Source organism: Arvicanthis niloticus, chromosome 3, assembly GCF_011762505.2.
Source record: "Arvicanthis niloticus isolate mArvNil1 chromosome 3, mArvNil1.pat.X, whole genome shotgun sequence".
NCBI classification, from domain to species: domain Eukaryota; kingdom Metazoa; phylum Chordata; class Mammalia; order Rodentia; family Muridae; genus Arvicanthis; species Arvicanthis niloticus.
The window spans coordinates 55,089,198-55,115,371 of NC_047660.1; the positions used below are offsets into that span (position 1 = coordinate 55,089,198).

The window sequence follows — 26,174 nt, forward strand, 5'->3', positions numbered from 1 at the left end:
GGGAATATTATTCATCCACCCTCTCTCCTGTCTTCTCCCTTCAGACACCTGGGTCTTTTTGTGCTCTTTTATTTGGTTCCGTGGCTCAGCTGAGTCTGGTTGGCAGGGAAAGGATGCGGGATATTAAAGAATGGTTATTATTTAATGAAAAAAAAAAAAACCCCTCTGTAACTCACTTCTCCCATTCCTTCAGCCTGCAGGGTAAATAAAATAGATCTGGTCTTTTTATTCAACAGATCAGTTCCTTACCTAGACTGCTACATGAGGCAATGCCCGTGGGACAGGGGCTCCTTGTTATTCTATTACCATTCGTCATCATTGAATCCTCAATACTTGGCCCAGCATGTGGGGCTTTGTAGGATTTGATTCATGCTTATAAATCAATGAATAAATAAGATATCCTGTTGGCCCATCTGTACAGTGTTATTGTTGTTTTGGTTCATCTGGTATTGTCCTCTGGGAGGTAGGATGCCCATTTTAGGATGAGAAGTGGAGTTCATATTAGATTTGGGAGGTTAGGGGCAGGGAGTTCATGCATAGCATGTGCCATTAGGCTAGTGTACAGGGTTGGGGTCTTCATGGACCTCCATCTGGATGAAGGCTAGATGGGTAGTGGGAAAATTCAGTCCATCTCGTTACCTGGTCCATGTGTGTTTATTCACATTGTATCTTGTGCACTGGCCCAGGGAGCTGCAGGGGAGAGCAGTTGTTATTGTCTCTTCTCTCTAGGCGCTCCCTGTGTCCTGGATGGGGCACTAGAACATACTTGAAGACAGTGAGCATGAAGGTATTACCTGCAGCGAGCTGACCCTATGGGGCTGAGGGTCCAGGGGAGGAATCATCGTCATTTGAATATCTTCTGTGTGCTGGGTTCTGGGTGCAGCACTCCTCCTCACAGAGACTTCAGGGGGAAAGAGCAGCACTAAGCCTTAAGCTCAGCCATTAGATTGTGGTGTACCAGCTCTTCTTGTGGCCCTCAACTCTGTATGCTTCTGGAGAAAGCTGGGTATCAAGAGACCCTGGGAGTGGGCAGGGGTTTTGCATTGCAAGTTAGAGGATCTGTGTATGGGATCAGGTGAAAAGGGGACCTGGATCTAAGAGGGTGTGGGAAAACAAGACCAGGGTCACATCTATCTTGGAGGGTCCTGGGGCCAGACCAGGGCTCCAATACCACTGCAGAGAGTGTGGGGAGCATTGTTGATTGCTAAGTTCTTACTTGTCTCCTTTGCTCATGAACTTAGCCTTGATTTTCTTATCAATAAAGATGGGCATTGTAACATCCATCTTGCCAGCCATCCAGAGTGTTGGTGATACTGCAAGACACTCAGAGATTCAGAAGCAATATGCAAGCCATGGACAGGGGTTCCTGTTTCCTCTGCACAGAAGTAGGTAGCTGGGGAATGGAAAGCTGTGGACCTTTACAATGACCCTCTGGACAAAGAGTTCAAGCCTATTTCTCTTTACCCTCCTTGGAATCCCTCCCCTTCTTCAGACTCACCCCTGCCTTCTCTAGCCACATGAAACATACCCTTCTCTGACTCTGACAGCCTAAGACATGGGGGACCAGTCATTATACCATCTTCACTATCTTCACATTTCCTGTGTCCCTGAGCCATCTTAGCAGAAGTCAAATCTAGTCTTCTTCAATTATATATATTTGGAAAAGATATCTTGGTTTCTGTATCTTGATTTCCTCCTCCAAAGAATAGGAATAATGTTGCCTGCCTCGAGGTATTTGTGAGGGTCAGCTTAGGCCATTCATCTCAAGGGCTTGGCACATATGCTACCTGTCTATACTGTTATTGCTCCTAGAGAATATGAGGTGCCCATTCTCCACCTGCTCCCCACTGTCATCACAGACCTTTGCAAAGAGTTAATAACCTTTGTTTCCTCCATCATTGAAGGCTCTGAGCCTCCTGTGCCTTCAGACCACAGAGACAGCTAGTGCGTGCAGAAAGCAGGAAAGCAGGGCTTAGTGCTGGCCCCTCAAGGCGTTCGGGAGTCCACTCCTGATCTGTGGGTTTCAAACTATTAGAAATTATCTAGAGAATATTGGAAGAGTACAGATTCCCACACTAAAAAATTTAAAAAAATAACAGTAAGTTACTAATCATAACAATACCAACAAGGCTATTATTAATAAAGTTGATATGAATGTGTTTTGTGTTTCGATATGTCCACACTGCAGAGCTGTTTGTTCAGCTGTCTTCCATTGTAAGGAAGCTGTCCACTTTATAATGGTAAGGGAGAATCACATAGGACTTAGGGGTAAGGAGGGTAAGGCAGAAGAACATGTGTCACTAGGCTAAGAGGACAATGTTAAGTCTGTAAGTACCCCCATCTTGATGAAGGCTGAGTGGGGCTGGGGAAAAATCTAGTACAGAACTAATTTTGAGTATAATCCCACAAAGTCGAAGTTATTAATGTTCCCATTTTGCAGACAATGAAGCCAAAGTCCAGAGAAGAGCTCCAGGAGGCCATAGAGCTGCTAAATAGCCCAGAGGCTACACAGCTACCTAGCCTCCCAAGCTCCCAGAATCCTCTCTGTCTGGGTGACCTCTGGCCATCCTTGCCTGGTGCACATTCCAATATCTCTTCCTAGTTGCTTAGTTTTCAGGTAATAGTAGCCCATTGCCAACTCCTCTGAAGTCACGTTCCTTCCTTTGGGTCTGGAGGTCCAGGCAGAGGAGCAAGATGCTCAGAAAAAGGCACCTACCTGGTCCTTCTCCTTTTTCCTTTCAAGATACTTTCGTCCAGCAGTGGGAAGCCGCCTGCTGTGCTGTAGCTAACTGTTAACAAGCGTGTTTGCACATCACTCCCATCATGCTATTTGCACGATGGAATGTGAAGACACAGCTCGAAATATTTTTAAGATCTGGCCTTTTTATCTCAGGAAGCACAAAACAGTGTTTGCAGTTTGGCCTCTGGAATGAAATTAGCTCAGCGCATTAGCTCCTTCCTGCCAAGCTGGGGCATTTCCATAAAGCTCCTGAGTCCCTAGAATCCTTTTGATCCTTTACAGTGTGTATTTTTGCACAGGTTCTTTTGCATCGGAGAAATAAAGTAAAGACACTGAAAGGTGAGCTTGGCCAGGGCACCTTCTGCACTGTTTGCCAATGCAAATTGGGGCTTGAACTTGAATGATAGTTTCCTTTAAATGGCCAGGCTTTTTAAAGCCTCTTTACAAATAATGTCAGTGGCAATCATAGCTAGAAGTGTTTGCTAAAGAGTGAATTTTTTTTCCTGGGCCAGCAAGATGGCTCACAGGATGGAGGTTACTCTGAAAACATGGTGACCTGTGTTTTATCCCCAGAATATAGAAGGGGAGGAGCAACTTCACAGAGTCGCCCTCTGGCCTGTACACATGCAATCTGGCATGTACACACGTACTCTCTCACCTCTGCTACTATTCCACACACACTAGGAAAGAAAAATTCTTCCTGACCCAACATTGCTATCACAAAAGAAGAAGCTTTTTTTTTTTTTTTTTTTTTTTTTTTGCCTGGGTATCTATTGCCACTCAGGTATGACTTTTCCTATATATTACTGCTTGTGTGGCATTTGCTCTCTTGTAGTAAGTTCAGGCTCCTCTGTTCTAAAATCTCTCCTTGGGGTCATTGGATGGGCAAATACTTCACCTTCATTTAAGACCTGGTGGGCTTGGATCTTGTTGCTTCCTAAATGTGTGACTTGTAATGTGAGAAAACTTGTAAAGAGACCTTGGCTTGCTCATCTGTGAAGGAGGCAGTGTCTTTTTTGCACCAGTAAATAGCAGTATTTGTGTCCTGTGTTAATAGAAGCTAAAGGGCAAAGGCAAATCAAGTGTCCATTGGTGGATGAATAGATAAACTAAACATGGTTTGCACATGTGTGCGTGCATACACACAGACACACACACACAGCGAGAGAGAGAGAGAGAGAGAGAGAGAGAGAGAGCGAGAGAGCGCGAGAGAATGAGAAGAAACGACAACATGGATGGGTTAGAGAACATTATGCCAAATGAAATAAGCTAGCCACCAAAAAGCATACACTATATGATGGCACATATGATTGCCACTGTTAGGTATAGCCAAAATGGTAACATTTAATCAAATATGTGTTTCGTATACTACTCTACCATTGTAGAGATGGCAGAATACATTTCATAGGTATTTAAGTTTTTTCTCATTACTAGGGGGCTGCACTCACGAGCTGTGTTTTCTGGTCACATCATCAAGGTACATCACCATCTTCCTGGCTCTTTCCACATTTGCAAGTGACCTTTATCAGATGGCTTAGTCTTTTTTTTCCCCTGTGATGGGTCAAATGAGGTAGGTCACCATCTAATCAGCATTGCCGGCACACTTTCAAGCAGTTTTGCAGGTAATAAACAAAAAATGATACTCTAATATTTCAGTGTGCATTTATTGGTTTTTGTTCAGTCATTAAAAATATTGAACATTTTTTACATTACAGTATAGTTACTGCTTCCTATGCGAGGCACCTGCTTGCATCTCTGGTTTACATATCTTGTTGAGTTTCGATGGCTTTTCATGTTTATATGGTTCCTGTCATGTCTATAATATATTGTTACTGTTTTTAACATTCAGAGGGCCTAAGTGCTTTGTGTATGTGTGTGCATATGTGTATGTGCAGTGCATGATGTATTCATGTGGGTGTGTGCACATGTATGTCTATGTGGTGGTCACACATACATATGTCAGGTGTCCTTCCCCATTACCCTCCACAATATTTTTTGAGACAGGGTCTCTCCTGAACCTGAACCTGGTTGATTTGGCTAGGCTAACTGACCAGAGAGTTCTAGGGATCCACCTGTCCACACCACTAACACCCTAGCATTTGTTACAGATAGGAACCACCATGCCAAGCTTTCTTATATGAATGCTTGAGATCCAAACCAAAGCCCTTACGTTTATGAGGTAGGCACTTTACCACTGGGCCATCTCCGTTGCCCATTAATGATTTTCATATTATGTCACTAATCACATTAGTAGTTAAATCATTCATTTTGACGTTTTAGATGATTAAATCAGGTGTATAATAGACCCAAAGTGTTTTGCCATAACCAATTGTTATGCATGCTGTTATCTTCTAAGCATTGACTGACCTCCCTTTTATATTTGTTAACAAAAAGTCTACTTATAGGATTGGGAAAAGGCTCAGTGGTTAAAGTCCCATGCAGTGTTGAGTCCATAGTTTGGATGCCCAGAACTGACTTAAATGCTGGGTGGGCATAGTGGCTCATCTGTAATCTGAAGGTGGAGGCAGGAATTCCCAGAGAAAGTTGACTAGCAAAATTGACATTGGTAATCTCTGAGTTTGATTGTGAAATTCTGTCTCAATGAATAAGGCAGAAAAGGAATCAGGATAACTCCAGACTTCAACCTCAGGCCTCTGCATGTACACACACACATGCAAGTGCTCCCACACATGTGTACTCACACACATGCAAACACAGACACATACACACCACATGCACATAAACATGGAAAAAGCAATTAATAAATATAAAATCCACTTAGATGCTAAATTCTGTGACTATGGTATCGGAATAAAATTGTATGTATTGACCAATTAATAATAAAATTTTACTATAGTAACCACTTTTAATAGCTCATAGAAAAAAGAACATGACAAACATTAGGGCAAAGAAAAAAAACTAAATTGGCCAACACCATGAGATTCAGTGTTTACTCCAGTAACATGAACCTACTCCCACTGAGGCAGAACTATCTCCTCCAGCTATGAATGCTACAGATGTAAAAGACCATAGCAGTGAGGGACACTGGCCCTCATGGTGCCCACGGGAAAGGAAAGTGAGGCAAGCTTTACTGAGAAGTTTTCCACTGGACACCCAAGAAATATTTCAACATTTATAAACATTGATTCAGAATTCCAGTTAGCTGCAGCTAGAGATGCCTCAGAAGTGTCGGAAAATATTTACATTCATGGTTAGAAATAGGATTCCATATAAATGCCCAGTGATAGGCAACAATGAAGACATAGCTGGACAACCTGATGGAAGGTTATGCAGTCATTACAAGTGGCATTTGCTCAAACTTTCATTGCAGTGCATGGTTTTATCTGCTCGTTGTTTCTTCTCTTCCATTTCTTACATCTTCTCAGCTTAATGTTATTCATAAACATTGTTCCTATAATCAAAAAGAAATTCACATATTAAAAATATTAGAGAGAACGAGAGATTTTATTCCTTTTCTGGGCTCAGGCTTTCTGTGTTCACCTTGCTCACTCTCCTTTGACATAGCGAGTGACCCCTGGGTGTGGAGTCAGTGGGCACGTGTTTTTAAGTGATAGTAGTGAAATCCACTAGCTGTGTGGCCGTGTGTGAGTCTGACTTCTGTGTGTCTTGGCTGTCTGGTTTGTAAAAGGGAGTTGCTGTCAGACACAACTAAAGAGAGAAAACCCTCATGCAAGTGGACGCCCTGGTCTACTGTGGCTTAGGTTGAGAGCTCTTCCCAGACTAGCTCATGGTTGGTCATTTACATGAAGGACCATCAGAATTCAATGAAAGAATAGTCATGCTTTATTGCCAGGGCAGACCAGGGCTCCAGGTCAGCTAAAGAGTAAAAGTGCAGTGTTAGGGTGGATTCCATGGACTTCTGATCTTTCTCCAGCAGAGCTGGGATAATCTCCAGCATCCATGCATGGCAGTTGTTCATCAACAAAACCAGCCTAAGCTTTGGTGTCCCAGGATTTTATGCAGGTACCACCCATTCTGTCAGAGTAATCCCCAGTGTGGTTGGAGTCAGCCTCCAGGTTAGCTAATAGCATGCCAACCAAAGGCTCCACGGTTGTTCTTTCTGCACGGTCAGTCCTACTGCTATGTATAGTTCACCTCATCCTACAGTCTATTGTGAACAGCCCCATTTCTACTGGATATCTCATAGTTTTTCTCACAGGCACCAAGGGAAAAGGCCAGATCTCACTTGGACAAGGTCAAATTCTTTATGATACATAAGGTGACAGAAAAGAGAGAGTGTATAGATTTGATCACAGAAACTGTGTTGTGTTTGTGTTGTGTTGTGTGTGTGTGTGGGGGTGTTCCTACACCGTTCTGAGACTGGCCAGCAGGAAGAACATGACCTTGACAGCTGTAAGAAGTATGAAGGCATGCACTTCGTTCTCCATTCTTGAATCTTCAGGATTGCTTGTGAGAATAAACCCACTTACTGTGGACACAGAGAGGCATTGGGCTGAGAAAATACAACTCCTGGGTGCTGTCTCTGACTCAGTGTTCAGAGCATGGCAATTGTGTCTCACCACTAACTAAATTACCTAATGGGGATGAGTCCTCAGGCAATTTCTGAAGGTTTCTCTTTCTAGCATCACACTGATTTGTCCTTCAGCTGAGCCTACTCCTTGTAGTATACAGTGATGTAAAAAGAAATTGGGAAAGTCCACTTTTGAGAGTTTCCACTCCTGAGCACCAGGTCAGACTGACTTGATTTCATGAGACTAGAAGATGAAAATCCAGGTTGGGGACACGGCTCAGCAGTTAAAGCACTTACTGTATATGGGTGAGGACTGGAGTTCAGATTCCCTAGAACCCCCATATAAAAGCAGCAGCCACATGTAAAGTCCAGCAGCAGGGAGAGATAGAAGACCCTCAGAACAAGCCGACAACAAGACTAGCCATATTATCAAGCTCTAGGTTTGCCTGAGAAGTCTTGCCTTAGTGAATAAGGTAGAAAAGCAATCAGGAATAATTCCTGACGTCAACTTGAAGTCTCCATATGCACACCCACACACATGCACCCACACACCTGAATAAATGTGGGTGTGGGGGAGAAAAATAAAAATGGAGTTTAGTTCTTATATGAAAGACACAGAAGTCTTCATCCGGGGAATCTCCAGGGAGGATAACTATGCTTTTATAACTGGGGACTGAGACTGGGGATGAGACCAGCAGCTGAAATCCAATTACACTTGTACCCTTCCATCAGAGAGAAAAGTTCAGCTTCCATCTGCAGGATCTTTGGAGCACCAATAGCTTGCAATGACTTGATGTTATCAGTAAAATTGGGTTGTATGTTCCGTCTCTCTCTAGAAAAAACTGGCCACGCAGAAGTCGTCCGAGTTGTGTACCAGCCAGAGCACATCAGCTTTGAGGAACTGCTCAAGGTCTTCTGGGAGAATCATGACCCGACCCAAGGTAGAGTGATGAGTGAGCCAGTATTTAATTATCTTACTAATTACAGCTGGGATAATTAGTGTTTGAGCTGCATGGGAGAGATGAACCTTGAAATCACACAGGAGCTCAAGAATATGATTGCAGACATTTACTGACGGAACGGGGCGGGGGCACTCGGGGAGTGGAGGGGTAAGAGAATAAAGGCGCAGCCACAGTCAGTGCCCCTCCCCCCATTACAGCTGTCAGGGGTGGGAAAATTCCCACAGAGAAAGACGCCAGACAATGGAGATCCCTTCACCTTTGATTATTGCATTATTCTTCCTTAATGCAGCCTTTTGTCTACAAAATTAAAGTGTCTTCCCAGCAACCACAAAGTTTCCCTGATTTATGGTCCCTTTGTTTTCTCAGAGTTTAGCTTTTCTCATCTTTTTGACGTTATCAGGTTTGTTTTTTAAGAAATGTCTGCGGGTGATTACAGGAAGGAACAAAAAGAATATAAAGGTGAAAACCAGTGTTCAGTAGTCCACAGTGCAACTTGGGTTATTCAAACATTTCGTTTGTCCTCCTTGGAATCTGTTATGTGGGGATATTATGTATTTTGACTACAAATGGTATCTGGTGGCCAGATACATTATTTGGATATACTTGCAAGCAGAAAGTCTCCTGTTGGCTAATACTGTAGTCAATAGTGAAAGATTTCTCCACTCTATCCTAGCCTCCTTACAAGGGTGGCTTTGTCAGTGTTGTGTTCAGGGATAGAGAGGCTTCTGAACTGGGATTTTGCACAAGCATTCTTTGCCCAGCCTCTGTCTACTCACAGAAACAATTTTCCCTTTGAGATTTTCTGTGATGTGTTTGCCATATTGACAATCTCTTAAGGAGTGGGCATTTCCTTCCCAGCTACGTTTGTGCTTGTGATAAAATCTTAACCCGGGCCTAACAGAACAAGTTGGTGGGTCTTAAGTGCTGTGTGTTGTGTCAAGTGTGTCCCCCAACATGCCCCACTAGAACTACCCACTACTGGAGTCATTTGCAAAGGTCAAAGATCAGAGCAAAGGCAAGTACAGCAGAATGATTGCTGTAATGCCATCAGGTGAGCCAGCCAGGTAGATAAGGGCTAAGACCTGGGTGGAGCTGTTATGGAAATGTCTGGTTTTCTATGGAGGTGGGTCCTGAGGTGAGGTGAGAGCTGAGATGTGGGCCAATACATTAGGGCCTGAAGTGAGGTGAGAGCTGAGATGTAGGGCAGTAGGTCAAGGCCTACAGAGACAAGAACACTTCGGTCCAAACGTTTGCTGTCACCAGAGTTTGGACCACTAGGCTGCCCTAGCACATGAAGAAGACCACCTTGACAGCATAGATAGGAAGTGTGGACTGATGCCAAGAGCTCATGCTAGTGAGTCTCCATCAGGTGCTGCAGAGATTTAGTCATATGTCTGGTAAAGGCAGGGGTCAAGATGGAGTGCTTCAAGCTTCTAAAACCACCCAGGAGACCCACATCAAGAATCCAGAAAGCCTGAGGCAAGGTCCTGTAGGACAGCTTGGAGTCTGGAACTTGGCTGCCTTGCACAATGTTCTGTCCCTGTAGGACCCCTAAGGCCTCACTTCAGTGGCATCTCAGACAGGGCCACATGTCACTGTTTTTCTATCTTGACACCCTTTAATATTGTATCCATTCCATCGTGTCCTTACTAGCTCAGGTATGTTAACAGGTATGGCCCCAGAACACCCAGGAAAGATCCCAAGGAAGGCCACTGCAGACTCTATTCTCTCCCACACTTACTCTACATTTACCTCAACAGCCCTCACTCACCTCCTCTTGGTTTTCTTGTTTGTTTATGACATGTTTTACTTTTCTAGCATGGCATAAGAGTATATGAATGCCTGGATGGCTTCAAAAGCAAGCATTTATTGCCTTCAAATTCTGGAGGCTTCTCAACCATAAGTCAAAGGCCAGGAGTCAGCAGGCTTTCTTTCTCCTGAGGCCTCCCTCCGTGGTATGCTGATGGCCCTCTTCTCCTCTCTGGGTCCTCACATGATCTTTTTTAGATGGGTTTCCTTTTATTACAAAGACACCAGTTGTATTAGTGACCATATTGTACTTAATTACCTTTTATAAAACATCTGTCGGACTGGAGAGATGGCTTAGTAGTTAAGAGTACTGTCTGTTCTTCCAGAGGACCCAGATTTGATTCCTGGCATCCACATAATATCCTTTTCTAGCCTTCAAGGGCACCAGGGACAGACATGGTACACAAATATACACAAGGCAAAACACCCATACATGTAAAATAAAATGCTTGAAGAACCAAAAACTATCTTTCTAAGTCTACAAATGCAACCACATTCTGTGGTATAGGAGCAGAGACTTCAGCTTGTGAAGAGAGGAGGGGCACACTACTGAATCCATCACACTGTGCATTGGTGACAGCACACAGCACTATCTACTGTGACAGCTTTGCCTGCTTTTCTTCTAGGGGTGTTTTTAATGTCATTCATAGACTCATAATCTGGAGGTCATTTTAAAACTCATCCAGGTGAGCATCATGGGCCGAAGCCTTGCCTTTCAATGTGCTTCCCATGCCATTACCAGGATGACCTGGGGATAGCTCAGTGCAGTGGAACATGTAACAGTCCTCTCCCTCTCCCTCTCCCCAGGAACCTTCTACATGTCAGGTTAGATTCACTGGCCTAAGGGATGACTTCATTTTGGCCATGCTTTTGTCCTATTGCTTAGGGGATGAGACATTAGTTAGAGTCATCCCCTAGGGTTGTTACATGAAAAAAAGAAGGGAAGGAAGACAAACAGGGACAGAGACATGTAAAATGCACCAGGATACTCTAGGGGCCTGAGACCCGTTCTCCCTGCAGCTAGCCGCCTACTCTGCCAGCTGTCACATAGCTTCCTAAGCCCCACACCCATGTGCTCTTCCTGATCTTTAGCTAGACTCAAATTTCTAGCCTTCAATCATGGAAATTCTAACTCATCCATTCGTCTAATTTCATTACCATATTAGGAACAGTTGGCTATGTTCATTTATAAATCAGAGGTCTAAGTCATTGGGTTAATAGTCTCACCATTGACTAAGATGAAGGGATGTCACTAAATAATGCTTCTTCAAGACCTTATGGCTTGATTAGGGGTTTCCTTAGTAATTCAGAAAAAGTCTTTGGGTTTGAGATATGTGGCCAGAAAATATGTGAGACTCTCCTGTCACCATCTCTGAACTGTTGTGGAAGCAGTGCCCATCCAGGACCTTGTACATCCTCTGTTTGTCAGGCATACCATTTGGTGATGCTAATCACTGAATGGTCCAGATAAGTAGGAAGATTCAGCCCCTGAAACAGAGGGAAATGTTCTCATAAGAAAGTAGTCAGAACCCAGTGGACCAAGATCAACTGAGCACTTAGATAAGTGTTTATGAGACTGCACAGAACCATCAGACCAAGTATGAATGGACACTGGGAAAACTGAAGCCAAAGCACAAACTCAGAAGAACCCTGAATCATATTCCAGTAACCATTGAAGCTTCAAAACTTGCCATCATGTGTAACTTTTCCAATGTCAGACTGCAGACCATTGTGTGAATAATAAGCAGTGGTAAGGAGAGAGTTAGCCTGTGAGTGAACTTAGGTTCTCCTCTTCAATTTCCCAGGGAAATGGCTGTGCAGAGAGAGCCCCAATGCCGTGAGTGAGCAGAGGGAACGCATGTAAGGTGGCTACCTCATGCAGAGAACAAACTTTCAGGAGAGAGCAGCATGGTGGGTGTGGGCAACTCTGAACTGTAAAGCAACAGCCCCTCAAATTTCTTTTCCAGAAGCAAGACTAGGCAATTCCTAAAGCCACCCAGGGAATGCTCCCACCTGTACGAGAACTTCTTGTCTACAAAAAGACTGACAGTATTGAAGTCGAGAAGGGCCGCCTGGCATTTGATGCTAGGATACTCCCAGAAAATCTGCCAAGCAAGGGTCCTGTCACAGAAGAGGCAGAAGGAATTTAAGCTTAAAATCTCTATTCAAGGAAATCAGATCCTCTGAAAGAGGAAATCCTATGTGTCTGTGTTTCAAGGGACTGAAGCAACACTCATAGGTAGAACAGAGTCACAGACATGGTTACTGTGTAGAAGGGGACAAAACTGGCAGGAAATGGAAGATTCTGGTGCTTTAAGATACTGTATGGAGGCTGGGGAGACAACTTCATCAGTGATGTGCTTGCTAAACATATATGAGGACAGAGTTTGGAGAGGCCAGTGTCCATGTCAGAAGCCTATCATGATGTCATCTACCTAAATTCCAGAGTTGAAAGAGTAGATAATACATAAACACACAGAGTTATAGATCGGTCCAGGGATCTGTCCTTTCTCAGTTACTGTGAGCCATTCCCAAGAGATTGTCTCTCAGTGTATCAAGTGGAGTAACTGACCAAAAACCTCAGTTTACATTTGACTAGAGAAAAGGAGACTCCTTCACCTCATCTACGAGTTACCACAAAACCTGTACTTTGACCAAAATCCTCAAGTTTAGGCCAGTGCATCCTGTGTTTGCTTTCTGTCTTTACCCATGGGGCATATATAACTATAGATATAGCCATTTGGTCCCTTAACTGCTGACATTCTCCAGGGAACATGGAAGAGACTGAGATTGAAGAGATTTGGGTTCTGGCCCCATTTTAGACCTCTCCAGCTTTGAGATGTTGGGCCAAGACACTCAATTCTGAACTTTTCTGTAATCTGCTTTATTAGTCAGTTGTGTGTGTGTGTGAGTGTGTGTGTGTGTGTGTGTGTGTGTGTGTGTGTGTATAGAATTTATTGGAATGCCTTACAGTCTGCAGTCCAACTAATCTAAACAATAGCTGGCAATGAGTAGAAAGTCCAAGAATCTAGTAGTTGCTTAGTCCCATAAGGCTTGGATTTTAGCTGGTCTTCTGTATGTGCTAGGATCCTGGAGAAGTAGTCTCCAATGACAGGGAAGGGATGCTGTGCTAGCAAGGCGAAGGCAAGCAGGCTAAGAGCAAAGGCTTTCTTCTTCTTCCACTGTCCTTATGTAGGCTACCAGAGAAGGTGTGGCCCAGATTAAAGGTATGTCTTCTGCCTCAAGATTTGGATCACAGGTGTGTCCTCCACTTCTGGATTACAGTTCATTCCATATATAGTCAAGTTGACAACCAAGAATAGCCACCAGATCTACTAAACATACATCCTAGCTTCATGGTGTATCTGGCATAAGAACTAACTAGACTAGCACGAAAACCTCAAGGTGCCAAGGGTGTGCCAGGCGGAGCTAGAACTTTCTCAACACACCAGCATTTCACCAGATTTTAAAGTTTGTGTTTATAGCTGCATTGCCCTCTCTCTGCTAGAGGTTGGATTTTATATTGTCAGAGATTCTCTTGTCCCTCATGTGATTAGGAAGAGTTCAGCATGGCTTGTGTTTTGATTCCATGATGCTTGATGCAGACAGTAAGCCTCCCTCACAGGCTTCTGAATTTTGCTTCTGAAACAGGAATGAGATGTAATTCCAGCCTCTAGTGCTAGTATATGTGCACAATGGTGATACAGTTCAATGTTTGTATTTGTGCCTAGGACACAGAGTTAAGTCTATAGACCCTGGGCCAAGTTACAATACACAATGTCTGACTTCTCTATTATAAGCTATTTCATCTTGTCTATCTGGGGTTAGGGACCCCTACAGTTATTAAGGACCTTTTAGGGGCTACCCTAAGTGATGGGTGTTTTAGATTTTTTGACTTCTCTTCATCTTGTCTGTAATCCTCATTTAATGGGAAAGAAGGGGCAAGGTTCCTAAGGCCTCAGAGCTTTGCCCAGTGTTGGTGGGCTCCATATTTGCTGAAGGCTTAGTCTAGCTTCTTTCCTTAGCTCTAGAAGACACCAAACTCCTGGGCAAGTGTACCTCCTCCTATGTTAAGCATGCTGGTCCTTTGTGATAACAGTTATGGCTTCAGTGTCCTTTTTAAAGTGAGAGCAGTAAATACTAGTTCTACAGATTGAATTCTACTCTAAGTGAAAGCCACATTTTGTTACCCATAGCAGCCTCACTTGCCTCTGGGAAATGGGAATAGCTACCCATAGTATGCATCCCATGCCAGCTCACTGTGGGATTTGTAGGTCTTTCCTGGTAGCTCTAAACTAAGAACAATTTCTAGATAATCCTTTGGGAGTCAGGGCCTGTTCACAGTGGCCACTGACCCAGTATCTATTTCTCTACTTGGATAGCTTATAATTCTAGCTAGATATGCACTTACTAATAAAGACTCTAACTCTGGGGCTGGAGAGATGGCCTAGCAATGAAGACCACCTGTGTTCTTGCAGAGAATCCAGGCCCAATTCTCAGTACCCACATGGTGGCTCATAACTCCATCTCCAGAAGATCCAGTGCCCTCTTGTGAGCTAAGCAGGCACCAGGCATGCACATGGTGCACAAACACTCATACACATAAAAATTAAATAAATCTTTTAAAAAAAGACTTAAACTTTCATATGCCTTAGAGTGGAGTGTAGTATTTGTTGGAAGTTAGACTATTCAGGCATTAGTGAGTATAATGGGTCAAGTTCCAGGCTCTGTGTACTTCTAGGAAGGATGTTACCAGCTCAACATCACCTCCTCCTCTTTTTCTTCCTCCTCTTTTTCTTCCTCCTCTTCCTCTTCTTCCTTTCCCTCTTCATCCTCATCCTTCTTAGTGTGTGAATGTAATGGATCATGTGGGTTTTTTTTTCCTGTGTATTTAGGGGCAGGATGTCCCCTTCCCTCTTCTTCTTCCTCCGATCTTGAACATGCATGCAGAGGGAAGCCATCGTGGGCTTCAGGGATGGCAGAGCTGCAGCACAGAAGTGTCAAGTCATCATGCCAGTCTGAGCTCTTAAGGAAAGAACTGCCTTGCCTAACCTACTATTACCTTAGTTCACACTTTGGGACATTCCCTTCTTTTTTCCAGTAGCCTGTCCCTATATTCTCACTAGCACAGCCACAGCAATAACCTGACAATGAGCTGTTGTCACCCTCCAAAACTTTAATTAATTAAAATATTTCATGATCAAGACATCTGTAATCACATTTTCTGTGTGAGTGAGGATTCAGGATGATGATGCCATCTGTAGCTTTGAGCTTGGCCCAGCCACACACCAGCCATGTGGACATGTATTATTGCTCACATCTTCCTTGGCCATACTCAGGGCTTCTTCCTGACTCATCCTGCTGTTACCAGGGATATGAAAGTTCCCTTTTTATTGGTTCTTAGTCTTGTTAATAGAAGAATCTAAAAACCAACTCAGGAGAAAGTTTGAAGACTGTCATATTAGTGTGTGAAAGAAAAGCTCCAGGACAAGCAGGCTATAAGTCTCAGTAACCACCAGGTAGAGGTGGAGAAGAGGAAGAGAGAAGGCCATGCCTATTGGAGATAGGGCCCAAGGAAGCCAGTATGTTCAGCAGTGGATATCAGTAAGCAGATGCACTCATGGTGGCTGTGGGGGCTTCAGAGAATGAGTGTAAAAACCCAGACAGTCAGGAAACACATACTTATGCCTTTGGCCAGTGTCCAAGTTAGAACTTTTGAGTTAGAGATTGGAAAAGAAGGCAGGCTCAGCAGTGCTGCACGGATGATGCTCTGCAAGTTGCTGCATAAAGGGAGCGGCTTCTGGGAAATGCATTATGTTATCTCATTAAGGGCATAATTATTCCTCCCAATCTCCTTAGCATGTCTTCATGATGAATCAGCCTTCCTGAGGGGTGTTCTCTGGAACAGGTGATTGACAGGCCCAACTGGATTGACTCTTAAGAAGGAGACAATAGCATGTGACATTCTAACTGTGGAGTAGGTCAGAATGTCATGTCTCCAAGCAGGGTCAGAGGTAGAACTCAGAGTCCATTCTTTTGACTTGGAGAAATTAACTGTTCCTTAATGGCCCAACAAAGCCCAGAACCTCCACGTTTTCACGATTTCCATTCCATTTCTGGTAAAGCTTGTCCTTATAGTGTAACCAGGGGAATAAGAGGTGGAGTCTACATGGATTGTAAGAGAGAGCTCCATTCTCAATGGCCTCCAAGTCTGCTAATTCCCGTACCGCTACCCTTTCCTGATCTATCATCACAAAACAAGCCCCTCTCATGCTTCAATCCATTCTCTGATTGTCCATTCTCCTTGGGGTCATTTATGAACTTTATAACAGTCGGCATGACCTTAGATTAACCCATGACCTTTCTGCTTAGGGCATCTCAAATACAGTGACCTTCATTTCTTTATTCTGTTTCTTGACAACAAACATTTTTTTTTTTTTTTTTTTGCTCTAGAGTCTGGCACTACTACTAAGTCTGCCCACAGCCCCTAACAAGCAGGGCTCCTTCTTGTCCTCTTGATTTCTGCTGTCTTCAAAGAGGCCTTCCTTGACCTTCCCAAGCTAAATTAAGGCTCCCTGCCCTCTTTACCTGTGTATCTCTCCACCAACAAACCTTCTGACCTTCTCAGCATTTACCCCAAACTGAATGATTGGTCTGTGTATCTATCAGGGTTTTCTAACTTAATAGAATGAATCTCTTTGTGTGTGTGTTTGTGTGTGTGTGTGTGTGTGTGTGTGTGTGTACGCGCGCGCATGCTTGCATGCGTCTGTCTGTCTGTCTGTCTGTCTGTCTGTCTGTCTTATTTGACTGGCTTATAGGATGTGGTCCAGGTAGTCCAATAATGACTGTCTCACCCTGGAGAGGCTGAGAATGGTTGAGTTCATGCAGCTGGCTGTCACTGTAGTCCCAATCTGGCACTGGAGGACAGAGAATTCCTGGATTGTTGCTGGTCTTCAGTCTATACCAAAATCTCGAAGAAGTGGGTTCTAGTGAAGGCATGCCTCAGCAACAGGGTAGATGAACTTGCCAGTGAGCGTAAGGGCAATGCAAATTCATGCAGGGTTTCTCAGCTTACACTTAAGGCTGGAAAACCCCAAGGACTTTTTGTGTATATGTGTGTATGTCTGTGTATATGTGCTTGTTCGTGTGTGTGTGTGTGTGTGTGTGTGTGTGTGTGTGTGTGTGTGTGTGTAGGAGGGTGCGTTCGAGTTTGTGTGTGTGTGTGTGTGTGTGTGTGTATGCAGGCACACTTATAGAGGCCAGAAGTTTATAACAGGTGTCCTGCCCATGGCTTCCTACTTTGCTTCATGAGGTGGGGTTTCTCACTAAACCCATTGCTCCCTGATTGGCTAAACTGGCTGGCCACAGAGCTCTGCACATCTACCCATTTCAGCCTCAGCCTTCAGTACGAGGCTTACAGACATGAGCCACCATGTCATCTCTACAGACCTCTAAGGACACTACCTCTGTAGCCGGTTCCTTCTGGCCTGTGTTTTCCCCTCACACACACTCTTTATGAACATCACTCAAGCCATTTCAGTGTGGTTGCCCCATAGCCTCTTTCCAGGTGCATGGAAGAGCAGCCCGTGTCTCCCCCATGCACATCCCCATTCTGTCTACTGGGAAACATTAATTGCAGGGAGAAAAAAAAAATCCCAATTTCCTCCTGTTTCCCATCAAGTGGGTGATTAAGTGCTGGCGTGTGTATATTTGAACTTGGCAAATTAATATCTGAACTTTATTGTGCTGACCCTTTTAAGTTAGTTTGTTTTTTTTTAATAAGTCACCAGTTTTGAAGGACTATCCTTTTTTTAGATCATGTGTAAGAAATCTATCATCTGCAAATAATTAGACAGTGGGAATTATATTGTATTGCTAATGAGCAGATGTGCATGCTTGCAGTGAGGGAACAGCTGCACACACACAAAATGTAAAAGTGGCTCAAACCCAGCATTATGAATTCTGCAAGGGGCTTCATTCTTTTAAGAATTTCAGGGAACAGAGAAAAACAGAACAAAGAACCCAGTATTTTTTCTTTATGAATTCTCCTCTCAAGTGTGCTTCCCCTGCATAGCAGCATCATATGTGTGCACAGCATTCCTGCTGTCTCTTTCACAGAATGCTCATACGGAAGAGGTTTGCTCGGCCTTTCCTCCAAACTGATTGAAGGACTCTTAGTGGGTAGCATTTCCATGCTGGCCACAGTGCTTGTGAGTGTGTAAAACCCTATGGGATTCTTAAATGTACCTGTGAAAGTTAGACCCATTCTGCAGATGGACAGACTGCCCCAGTGAAGCAAGAGGATTTGCCTGGAGCCCACAAGTACAAAGATGTGACAAAGATGGAATTTGTTCCCTGGGGCTCAGTTCCAAACCTGGTGTTCCTCGTCTGGTAAAACACGTGACTCCACGTTGTTAAGTGATGATTTCAGAGAGCAGGAAGCATGACCTATGGTGACTGGAAACAGCTGCACACTTGCCAGTGTCTGTGAACTCCTGCGGTGTCCATTACAATTTCATACACGCTGTTAAGGATTAGCGAGAGGAAGATAATTGGGCTTTTGGAAACATTCAGAGGAATCACACACATTTTACATCACCATTTAGAATTTGAAAATTTTGCACTCCAGCAATAAAATATGAAGTCAGAAGAACTACTACACTTCAAACGAGGGTCCTAAATTAAGAAAGGGAGATCAGAGCTGATAGCATTGGTGGGAACTGGAGTACCTAGGCTCCAGTAATGGCAGGCTGGGCTGTTCCATTCAGCTCACACAATAAAAATGACTTAAGATGTTAGATTAAACATTTAGAATGCACTGAGAACATCACAAGCAACAATTGACAGATTGTAAGGAATGACCAGATTAAGATGAAAGGAAGCAGGGAGCAAGACAGACAGACAAAAACAGGAGACACCCATGTTCTGAGAGAATACTCCAGCACCATAAAATGTGGGTTTGGGGGTCCTTACTAATGATATCAAAGGTGTGAACAGCCCAGAGCCCTGAACTTATTGGACACATATAAAGCACTGCATTGTACCTGGAAATGGCCTGTCTTTTCAGTCATACATAGAACATACACTGCCAGAAAACAAGATTAGTATAGCTAAAGAGTTTAAAATCATGTAGATTAGAATTCTCTTACCATGGCTGCTGGAAATCAGTAGCAGAAAGTTATCCAGAAAAGTCCTCCTATGTTAAAAAGGAAACTTAATTTCTAACTATCTTAGCACTTTAGTTTGCATGTGAAATATCCCCACAGGCTCTTATGTTTGAACACTTGATCCCCAGCTGGTGGTGCTGTTTTGGGTTTGTGGGGCCTTTAGGAGGTGAGGGCTAGCAAGAGAAGTGGCTCATTGTGGGGCAGGTCTTGTGATTCTGCTTTTTGTCCTGTCTCTGCTCCCTGATCTCCAGTGAGCTAAGCAAGCAAAGTGGACAGTTCTGCCGCATGCCTTTGTCCACTTCAAGGCACCGTGTCCCCTCAAACCACTAGCCAAAATAAATCCCCTTAAAGTTGCTTCTCATTGTGCTGACAAGAAAAATCACTAGCAAACCTAGATATTAAGGATAAATCATGAATGAAATTAGAAAATAATTTACCTAGGCAGTGATTCGAGTACTATGTATCTAAGTTCACAGGGCATGGCTAAACAGATCATAAACCCTTCTGTGAGAAGACAGAAGGGCATCCATCTCAAGAAGCAAGAAGACCAACCACAAAGTAATCTCAAACAGCAGGAAAGAAATCATTAAGAACATAAACAAATGATGTGGAGTTTAAACCACAGCAGAGAAGACCATGAAAGCCAAGACTTTCCAAATGGATATTCAGCTGGTAATCTATTAGAATAGTGAGTCAACAACAACAACAATAGAGCAAACAAACAACAAAAATCAATAAAACAGGGCAGAGATTTCCAGTATGAAGAATAAAAAATGGAATCTCACTGCAAACACTGGACACATTGCCAGACTCAGAGGACATCTGCAGCAATGAACTTGTGACAAAAGTTAAATTGAAAATAAACCCCTTAAAAAATAGAGCCCAACAGAATGAAACAAACCGAAGGTCCTTAGAGAAACTGAATCTATACTTGAGAAGATCGCATGCTTCAGTGAGTTTTACCAGCATTTACGAGAGAAATGGTTGCTGTCTTGTGAGATGCCTTCCAAGGGCTGAAGAGATCTGAAGGCTGTTCCATGAAATCTCCCTGTAATCTTGATACCCAAATCTGAGCACACGAGAAAGCAAAATCATAGTACAGTCTTACTTAGGAACATGTATGCAGAAATCTCCAGAGGACTGTTAGGGAACTAAAATTGGTAGCACCTTGAGACAGTGTCCATGACCAAGTGGATTCTAGAACACGTGTTAACGATGAGCAAGTGGACTCCAGAGCACTCAGTTTAGTAGTTCAGCATTAACCAAGAAAACTGAACACAGTGTTTCCTGGACAGATTAAAAGAAAAACATAGCTACCCGAGTGGATGCAGCAAGGTATTCAACACAATTTAGTATTCATAAGTGAGAAAAGCATGGAAAAAGACCTACTGTGTGCACACATGCTACTTAACAGTGAGCTATTCAGAAACTACAGCATGTTGGAGCAACTACTGCAGTTTTGTTTGTTTTTATGTATTTTGCTTGTTTATTCATTTATTACTTACTCTGTAGCCCAGGGCAGCCTGGAACTCATCATGGTGTAGCCCATGCTGGCATCTAGCTCACAAGTGTTGCCATTAAAGATGTGCGCTCCAATATGTCTGATGTGTTACAATCTCTAATCCGCCTTGTACTGGGGTAGGTAGGGATCCTCCTTCAGACCTGAGTCAAGGAGAGAAGCAAAGTGAATGACTGAGTAGTGCTCACTTCTCCCCAGCTTTCTGGGATTTTCTCTTCTTCTAGTGGTCATGTGACTGAGTTCTGACCAATTGAATATGGCAAAATGACATCTACTACTTCCGGTCTTAACTCCTCAAACTCTTGCCTAGCCTCTGAGCTCTAAAAGTGGGAAGCAACCTGGGTAGAGAAGCAGCCTACCAAAGATACATCAGCCTCCACCAGGCTAGGCCCCTAGACACTCAGAAGGCAGGAGGGGTTAGCAGCTCTTTTAACTAAAGGAACTTTGCATGAGCAAAAGATAAACTCTTAGGTTCAGCCATGAGAATTTCAGATAGCGGGGCCTTGAGGATGACTGTCATTAATAAATCTCTAATAGTGTTCACTTAGCCATGGAACAGCAGAAAGATCCAGTTACGAACGGGCTTCTCTTAGGCTATTTTGTAAATCTAGTGTAAACCCCAGTGAAAACCTACAGTCCTGCTGCTGTGGTGTTGCTATTCTTGCTCTGTCCTCCTCCACTCCCTTCTTCTTCAGACTTAAAAAAATATATTCCCAGTATTTATAAAAGCAAATGTTTTCTTATGTAACAAGAAGAACATAGGAACTTTTCCTTCTGTGAGTCTTGAGTCATTGTAAAACTGCACCAGTTAAGCTGCTGTGCATTTGATGTGGAGAACGATAAGCAGACAGTGCAGAGGAGCAAAGTAAGAAGGGGACATGCCTGAGGGCAGAGCTACGGAACCATCAGCTTCAGAGTACTGGGGAGAGGGCTTTTTAATGAATAAAGACTCCTTTTTGTTTGTTTTCTTGTTGTTTTGTTTTTCCAGATCCTTAGGGGGTAAAATCTGCCTCATGCCATGCACAAAACAACAATGCTTTGTACATTTAAGACCTAAAAGCCAAAGGTAAAACATGCAGGACTTTGGGTGAATAACTTCATTATGATGTGGGGTCTGGAAGTGTTTCCTATAAAAAAAAAAAAAAAAAAAAAAAAAAAAAAAAAAAAAAAAAAACCAAAAAAAACAAAAACAAAAAAGGCAAAATAAGTTTGATAAATTCATCCATCTCAGAATTTTGACTTATCATAAAGCATTGAGAGTGCTGGAGCAATGACTCAGCAGTTTAATGCACCCGCTGTTCTTACAAAGGACCCCGGTTCAGTTCCCAGTACATCATGGTGGCTCACAACCACCTGTAACTCTAGCTGCAGAGGATCTACACCTTCTGGCTGCTGAAGGCACCATGCAGACGCCAGGTGTACATGAAGGCAAACACTCATACACATAAATTAATAAATAAAATATATAAATAAAATTTAAGCAAACTAAACTATTTTAAAGAAAATGCCAAGAGTAATGAGATTATATCTGATAGCAGATTTATATCAGGAATATTTAAAATATATGAAATAGGGTTTTTTTTTTTTTTTTTTGAAACACAGATTGCTGCAAAGGAATGTGGCCAAGGTATTTAAATAGCAGTGGAGACGCATAAAATTAAAAACTTCATTATCAATTAAGAAAATACAAATTAAGATCAAGTGAGATTGCATCAGGAACCAAGCTGACTGACCAAAAGTGGACTATCAAACATGAGCACATCTGTGAACTGGTAGGTTCTCAGAGCTTCCGGACTCTGGGTAGAGCAACATGGACTTTGTAAAGCAGGGCCACTGCTCCAGAAAGTGGCTCACATGTAGTTACATTAAAGACATGTAAACCTCACTGACAACAGCTTCCATAAGCACATCATGTATGTGCATAGCAGAGAGCATGTTGAGAATGTCTTTGGCGGTCCCAGGCTGGTCACAGGCTTATCACAGAATGAATGCATCCATAGTGGGTGGGTGCTCATTCAAGAGATGTTCTGAAGCCACAAAATGAAGAAAATGTGAGATTGAAGCCACCGTATAGCTTTGTTCTGTGCATAGCATAAATTTCAAAACTAGGCCAAACTAAACTAGAAGGCATTCCCATTAGAAGGGACACACAGGGCACAGTGGCATTCCATTTCTTTATGTTGGTAGTCTTTATCTGAGCATCCACTTCTTGATAATAAATAATGATACCATCATGTTACTGTAACATTAAAGTATACACCTGAATAAATCATGTACTATGTTTTATGTAATTTTGGCACGTGTATACATGTGTTATATACTTTTATATATTGAATCTTGTCTTAGTTTTATTTTCTGTTGTTGTGCTAAAATAAACTGACAAAAGCAACTTAAGGGAGGAGGAGCTTATTTTTGTCATAGTCCAAGGTGCAGTCCATTATGGCAGAGAAACCAAAGCAGTGGAATAGCTTGAAGTAGCTGTCAGACTCCATTTACAGCCAGCAATAGAGAGTGGTGGAGGCATGGTTGCTCATGCGCAGCTCACTTTCTCCATTATATGCCACCTGTTTATGCTTGTTGTTTATTCTGTAAACATCCTAAAAATGTCTCACAGATGGTCTGTGCTGGTCTATGGTGGTCACTGATGGTCTGTGCTAGTCTATGGTGGTCACTGATGGTCTGTGCTGGTCTATAGTTGTCACTGTCTGTGGTAGTCACTGATGGTCTGTGCTGGTCTATGGTGGTCACTGATGGTCTGTGTTGGTGTGCAGTGATCCCTGATGGCCTGTGCTTCTATTACACGTGTCCACCACTGTGCCCAGATGTTTTAGTAGGTACTAGAGATGGGACCTAGGTCCTCATGCTAGTGCAGCAAGCATTTTATTGGCTGAGCCATGTTTCCAGGGTTTGTTCACTATATTGATGCCCTCTCTACCTCCCTCTTTATGAAACAAGGGCTATCCATTCATTTTCTCATTTTAAATTTAAAATGAGCTGTCAGCTAAAATTGACAAAATTAATTTTCCAGTCAGGTAAAGTGAGACTGTTCAATATTCATGGAGTTCATCTCAGACACCTGAGAGAAAGGCCAGGTGTGCCAAGAAGAGCTCTTAGAGTGCAGTTAGAAGTTGTGTGTCACTGTCAGGGAGAGAGGTTGGCGACCTGGTGGAGAAGGCTGGAGCACTGGGAAGATCCTGTTTTCCAGCCCCAGAAAGGAGGCAAGGCTGGAATGAGCAGTGTGAGTCTTCTGTGCCACTGTGATGTGCAGGCTTGCAGTGCCATCTCTGTGGAGACAAACCAGTGGGTCAGTTCATAAGCAAAGAGAAAACTAGCTTCCCATTTGTGTGAAATGACTGCAGTTCTGAGACATTTATCAGCAGATTTACTTTTCACTGAGATAGCTTTGGGATAAGCAACCGGGAGGTGTTCAGAATTTTGTAGATAGAGCCATAGCTTCTGTAGTGGTTAGAATATGCTTGGCCCAGGAAGTGGCACTATTAGGAGGTGTGGCCTTGTCAGAGTATGTGTATCACTGTGAGAGTGAGCTTTGAGACCTTCCTTCTAGCTGGTTGGATGTCAGGCTTCTCCTGTTTGCCTTTGGAACAAGATGTAGAATTCTCAGCTTCTCCAGTGTCATGCCTGCCTGGATGCTGCTATGCTTTCCTCCATGATAATAATGGACTGAACCTCCGAATCTAGAAACTAGCCCCAATTAAATGTTGTCCTTTATAAGAGTTGCCTTGGTCATGGTGTGTCTTCAAAGTAATAGACACCCCAACTAAGGGAGAAGTTGGTACCAGGAGTGGAGTATTGCTGTGATAGGCCTGACCATACTTTTGTTTGGAGGAATGTGGATTTTTGGACTTTGAAAAGTAGTTGAATGCTTTAATTGGCACTAGCTTACAGGTTCAGAGGTTCACTCCATTATCATCAAGGCAGAAAGCATGACAGCAGCCAGGTAGGCATGTCACTGGAGGAGCTGCATTCTGCATCTTGATCTCTCTGCAGCTAGGAGAAAACTGGCTCCCACATGGCTAGGAGGAGGGTCTCAAAGCCCACCCACACAGTGATACACTTTCTCCAACAAGGCCACACCTACTCCAACAAGGCCACACCCATTCCAACAAGGCCACACCTCATAATAGAGCCAAGCATATTCAAATGACCACAGCTTCTATGCCCCATCATATAGTAAGAGTCAACCACAGAACATAGATGCACCATCCTAAGTGGGAACAGGTGGTATATAGGACTATGGGCTTCTTGCATTCTGTCACTCTCAGAGAATGCCCATGGCTCAGTGGATAAAGACATTTGCCATGCAAACCTGGAGACCTGAGTTTGATCCCTGAAACCCACATAAAGGTGGAAGGAGAGAATTAAATCCTAAAAACCTTGTCCTCTGACTTTCACACATGCACCATGGCATGCACCTACCCAACCACACACATCATACACACACACACACACACACACACACACACACACACACACACACACGTGTGCACACATATACAATAGTAATTATAAATAAATAATAATAAAGAGGTAGTAAGTGAGAGGTCTTGTCCACCCACTTTTCTCCCCCTCCCTTATCTTGGTCTACACTTTGGCCATAGTGGTTACAGGACCAGAAGATGATGTTTGTTTTTGAGTGTGGAGCCATGTGCTAAAAATAATTGTGTGAAAAGAAACTTGAGTCCCTGGTGACCATGGAGCCACTGATTCCCAGCGTCAGTGAAGCTTCACTTCTGTAACTGAAAAAAGAAGCACAAGTGTATCTTGTCCCATCATCTTTGTCTTCATCCCTGGTAACATGAATGCTGTTCCCCTGGGCACCGTGAGACAGGACAGACTCTAGAGATTCCCAGGCAGTGTGATAGCCACTCTGGTCACCAGCAAGGACAGGACTCTAGAGATTCCTGGGCAGTGTGATAGCCACTCTGGTCACCAACAAGGACAGGGTGCTACCTCAATGTTCCTCCTTCCTCCTCCCAGATTTTTAAATAAGAAGCAAAAAAAGACCCTTGATGATTTCCTTTATACAGCTGAGAGCCTTATATCTAAACTGTATACATAATCGTTTTAATTTTTACTTACTACACGTCTGTTGTTTTATATCTGAAATGTCACTTGAAATGCTGCCTTGGAACATTAAGTCCTAAATGGATGTCTTCATCAACCCCTCCCCTCAGGGTTCAGGGAACTATTCTGAAAAGGAGGCAGAAGGAATGTAAGGACCAGAGTAATGAATGATAGCAGAGGAACAGTGTTTTCCAGAAACAACAGGACTGACACGCTTATGAATACACAGAGACCGTGGCAGCATGCACAGGGCCTGCACGGGTTCAAGCCAGTTGGGGATCCAGTGCTAAGAGGAGAAAGTGGACATGGGCTCTCATTCATAACCAGGAAGTTACCTCCAGTTGACAACCACTTGCAGAGGAGACATTATTTTCCTACAATAGGATCTCACTCAGTATAC

The 26,174-nt window shown here is 43.3% G+C and overlaps 1 protein-coding gene across 2 annotated transcripts in view; it reads left to right on the top strand.

Moving 5' to 3' along the window:
• Msra (methionine sulfoxide reductase A) overlaps positions 1 to 26,174 on the top strand; it is a 311,518-nt gene that overhangs the window by 197,057 nt on the left and 88,287 nt on the right. For both annotated transcript variants that reach the window (XM_034498957.2, XM_076930854.1), the window contains exon 4: positions 8,069 to 8,173. In XM_034498957.2, the coding sequence (XP_034354848.1) occupies positions 8,069 to 8,173 (105 nt within the window). The remainder of the gene's footprint in view (positions 1 to 8,068; positions 8,174 to 26,174) is intronic.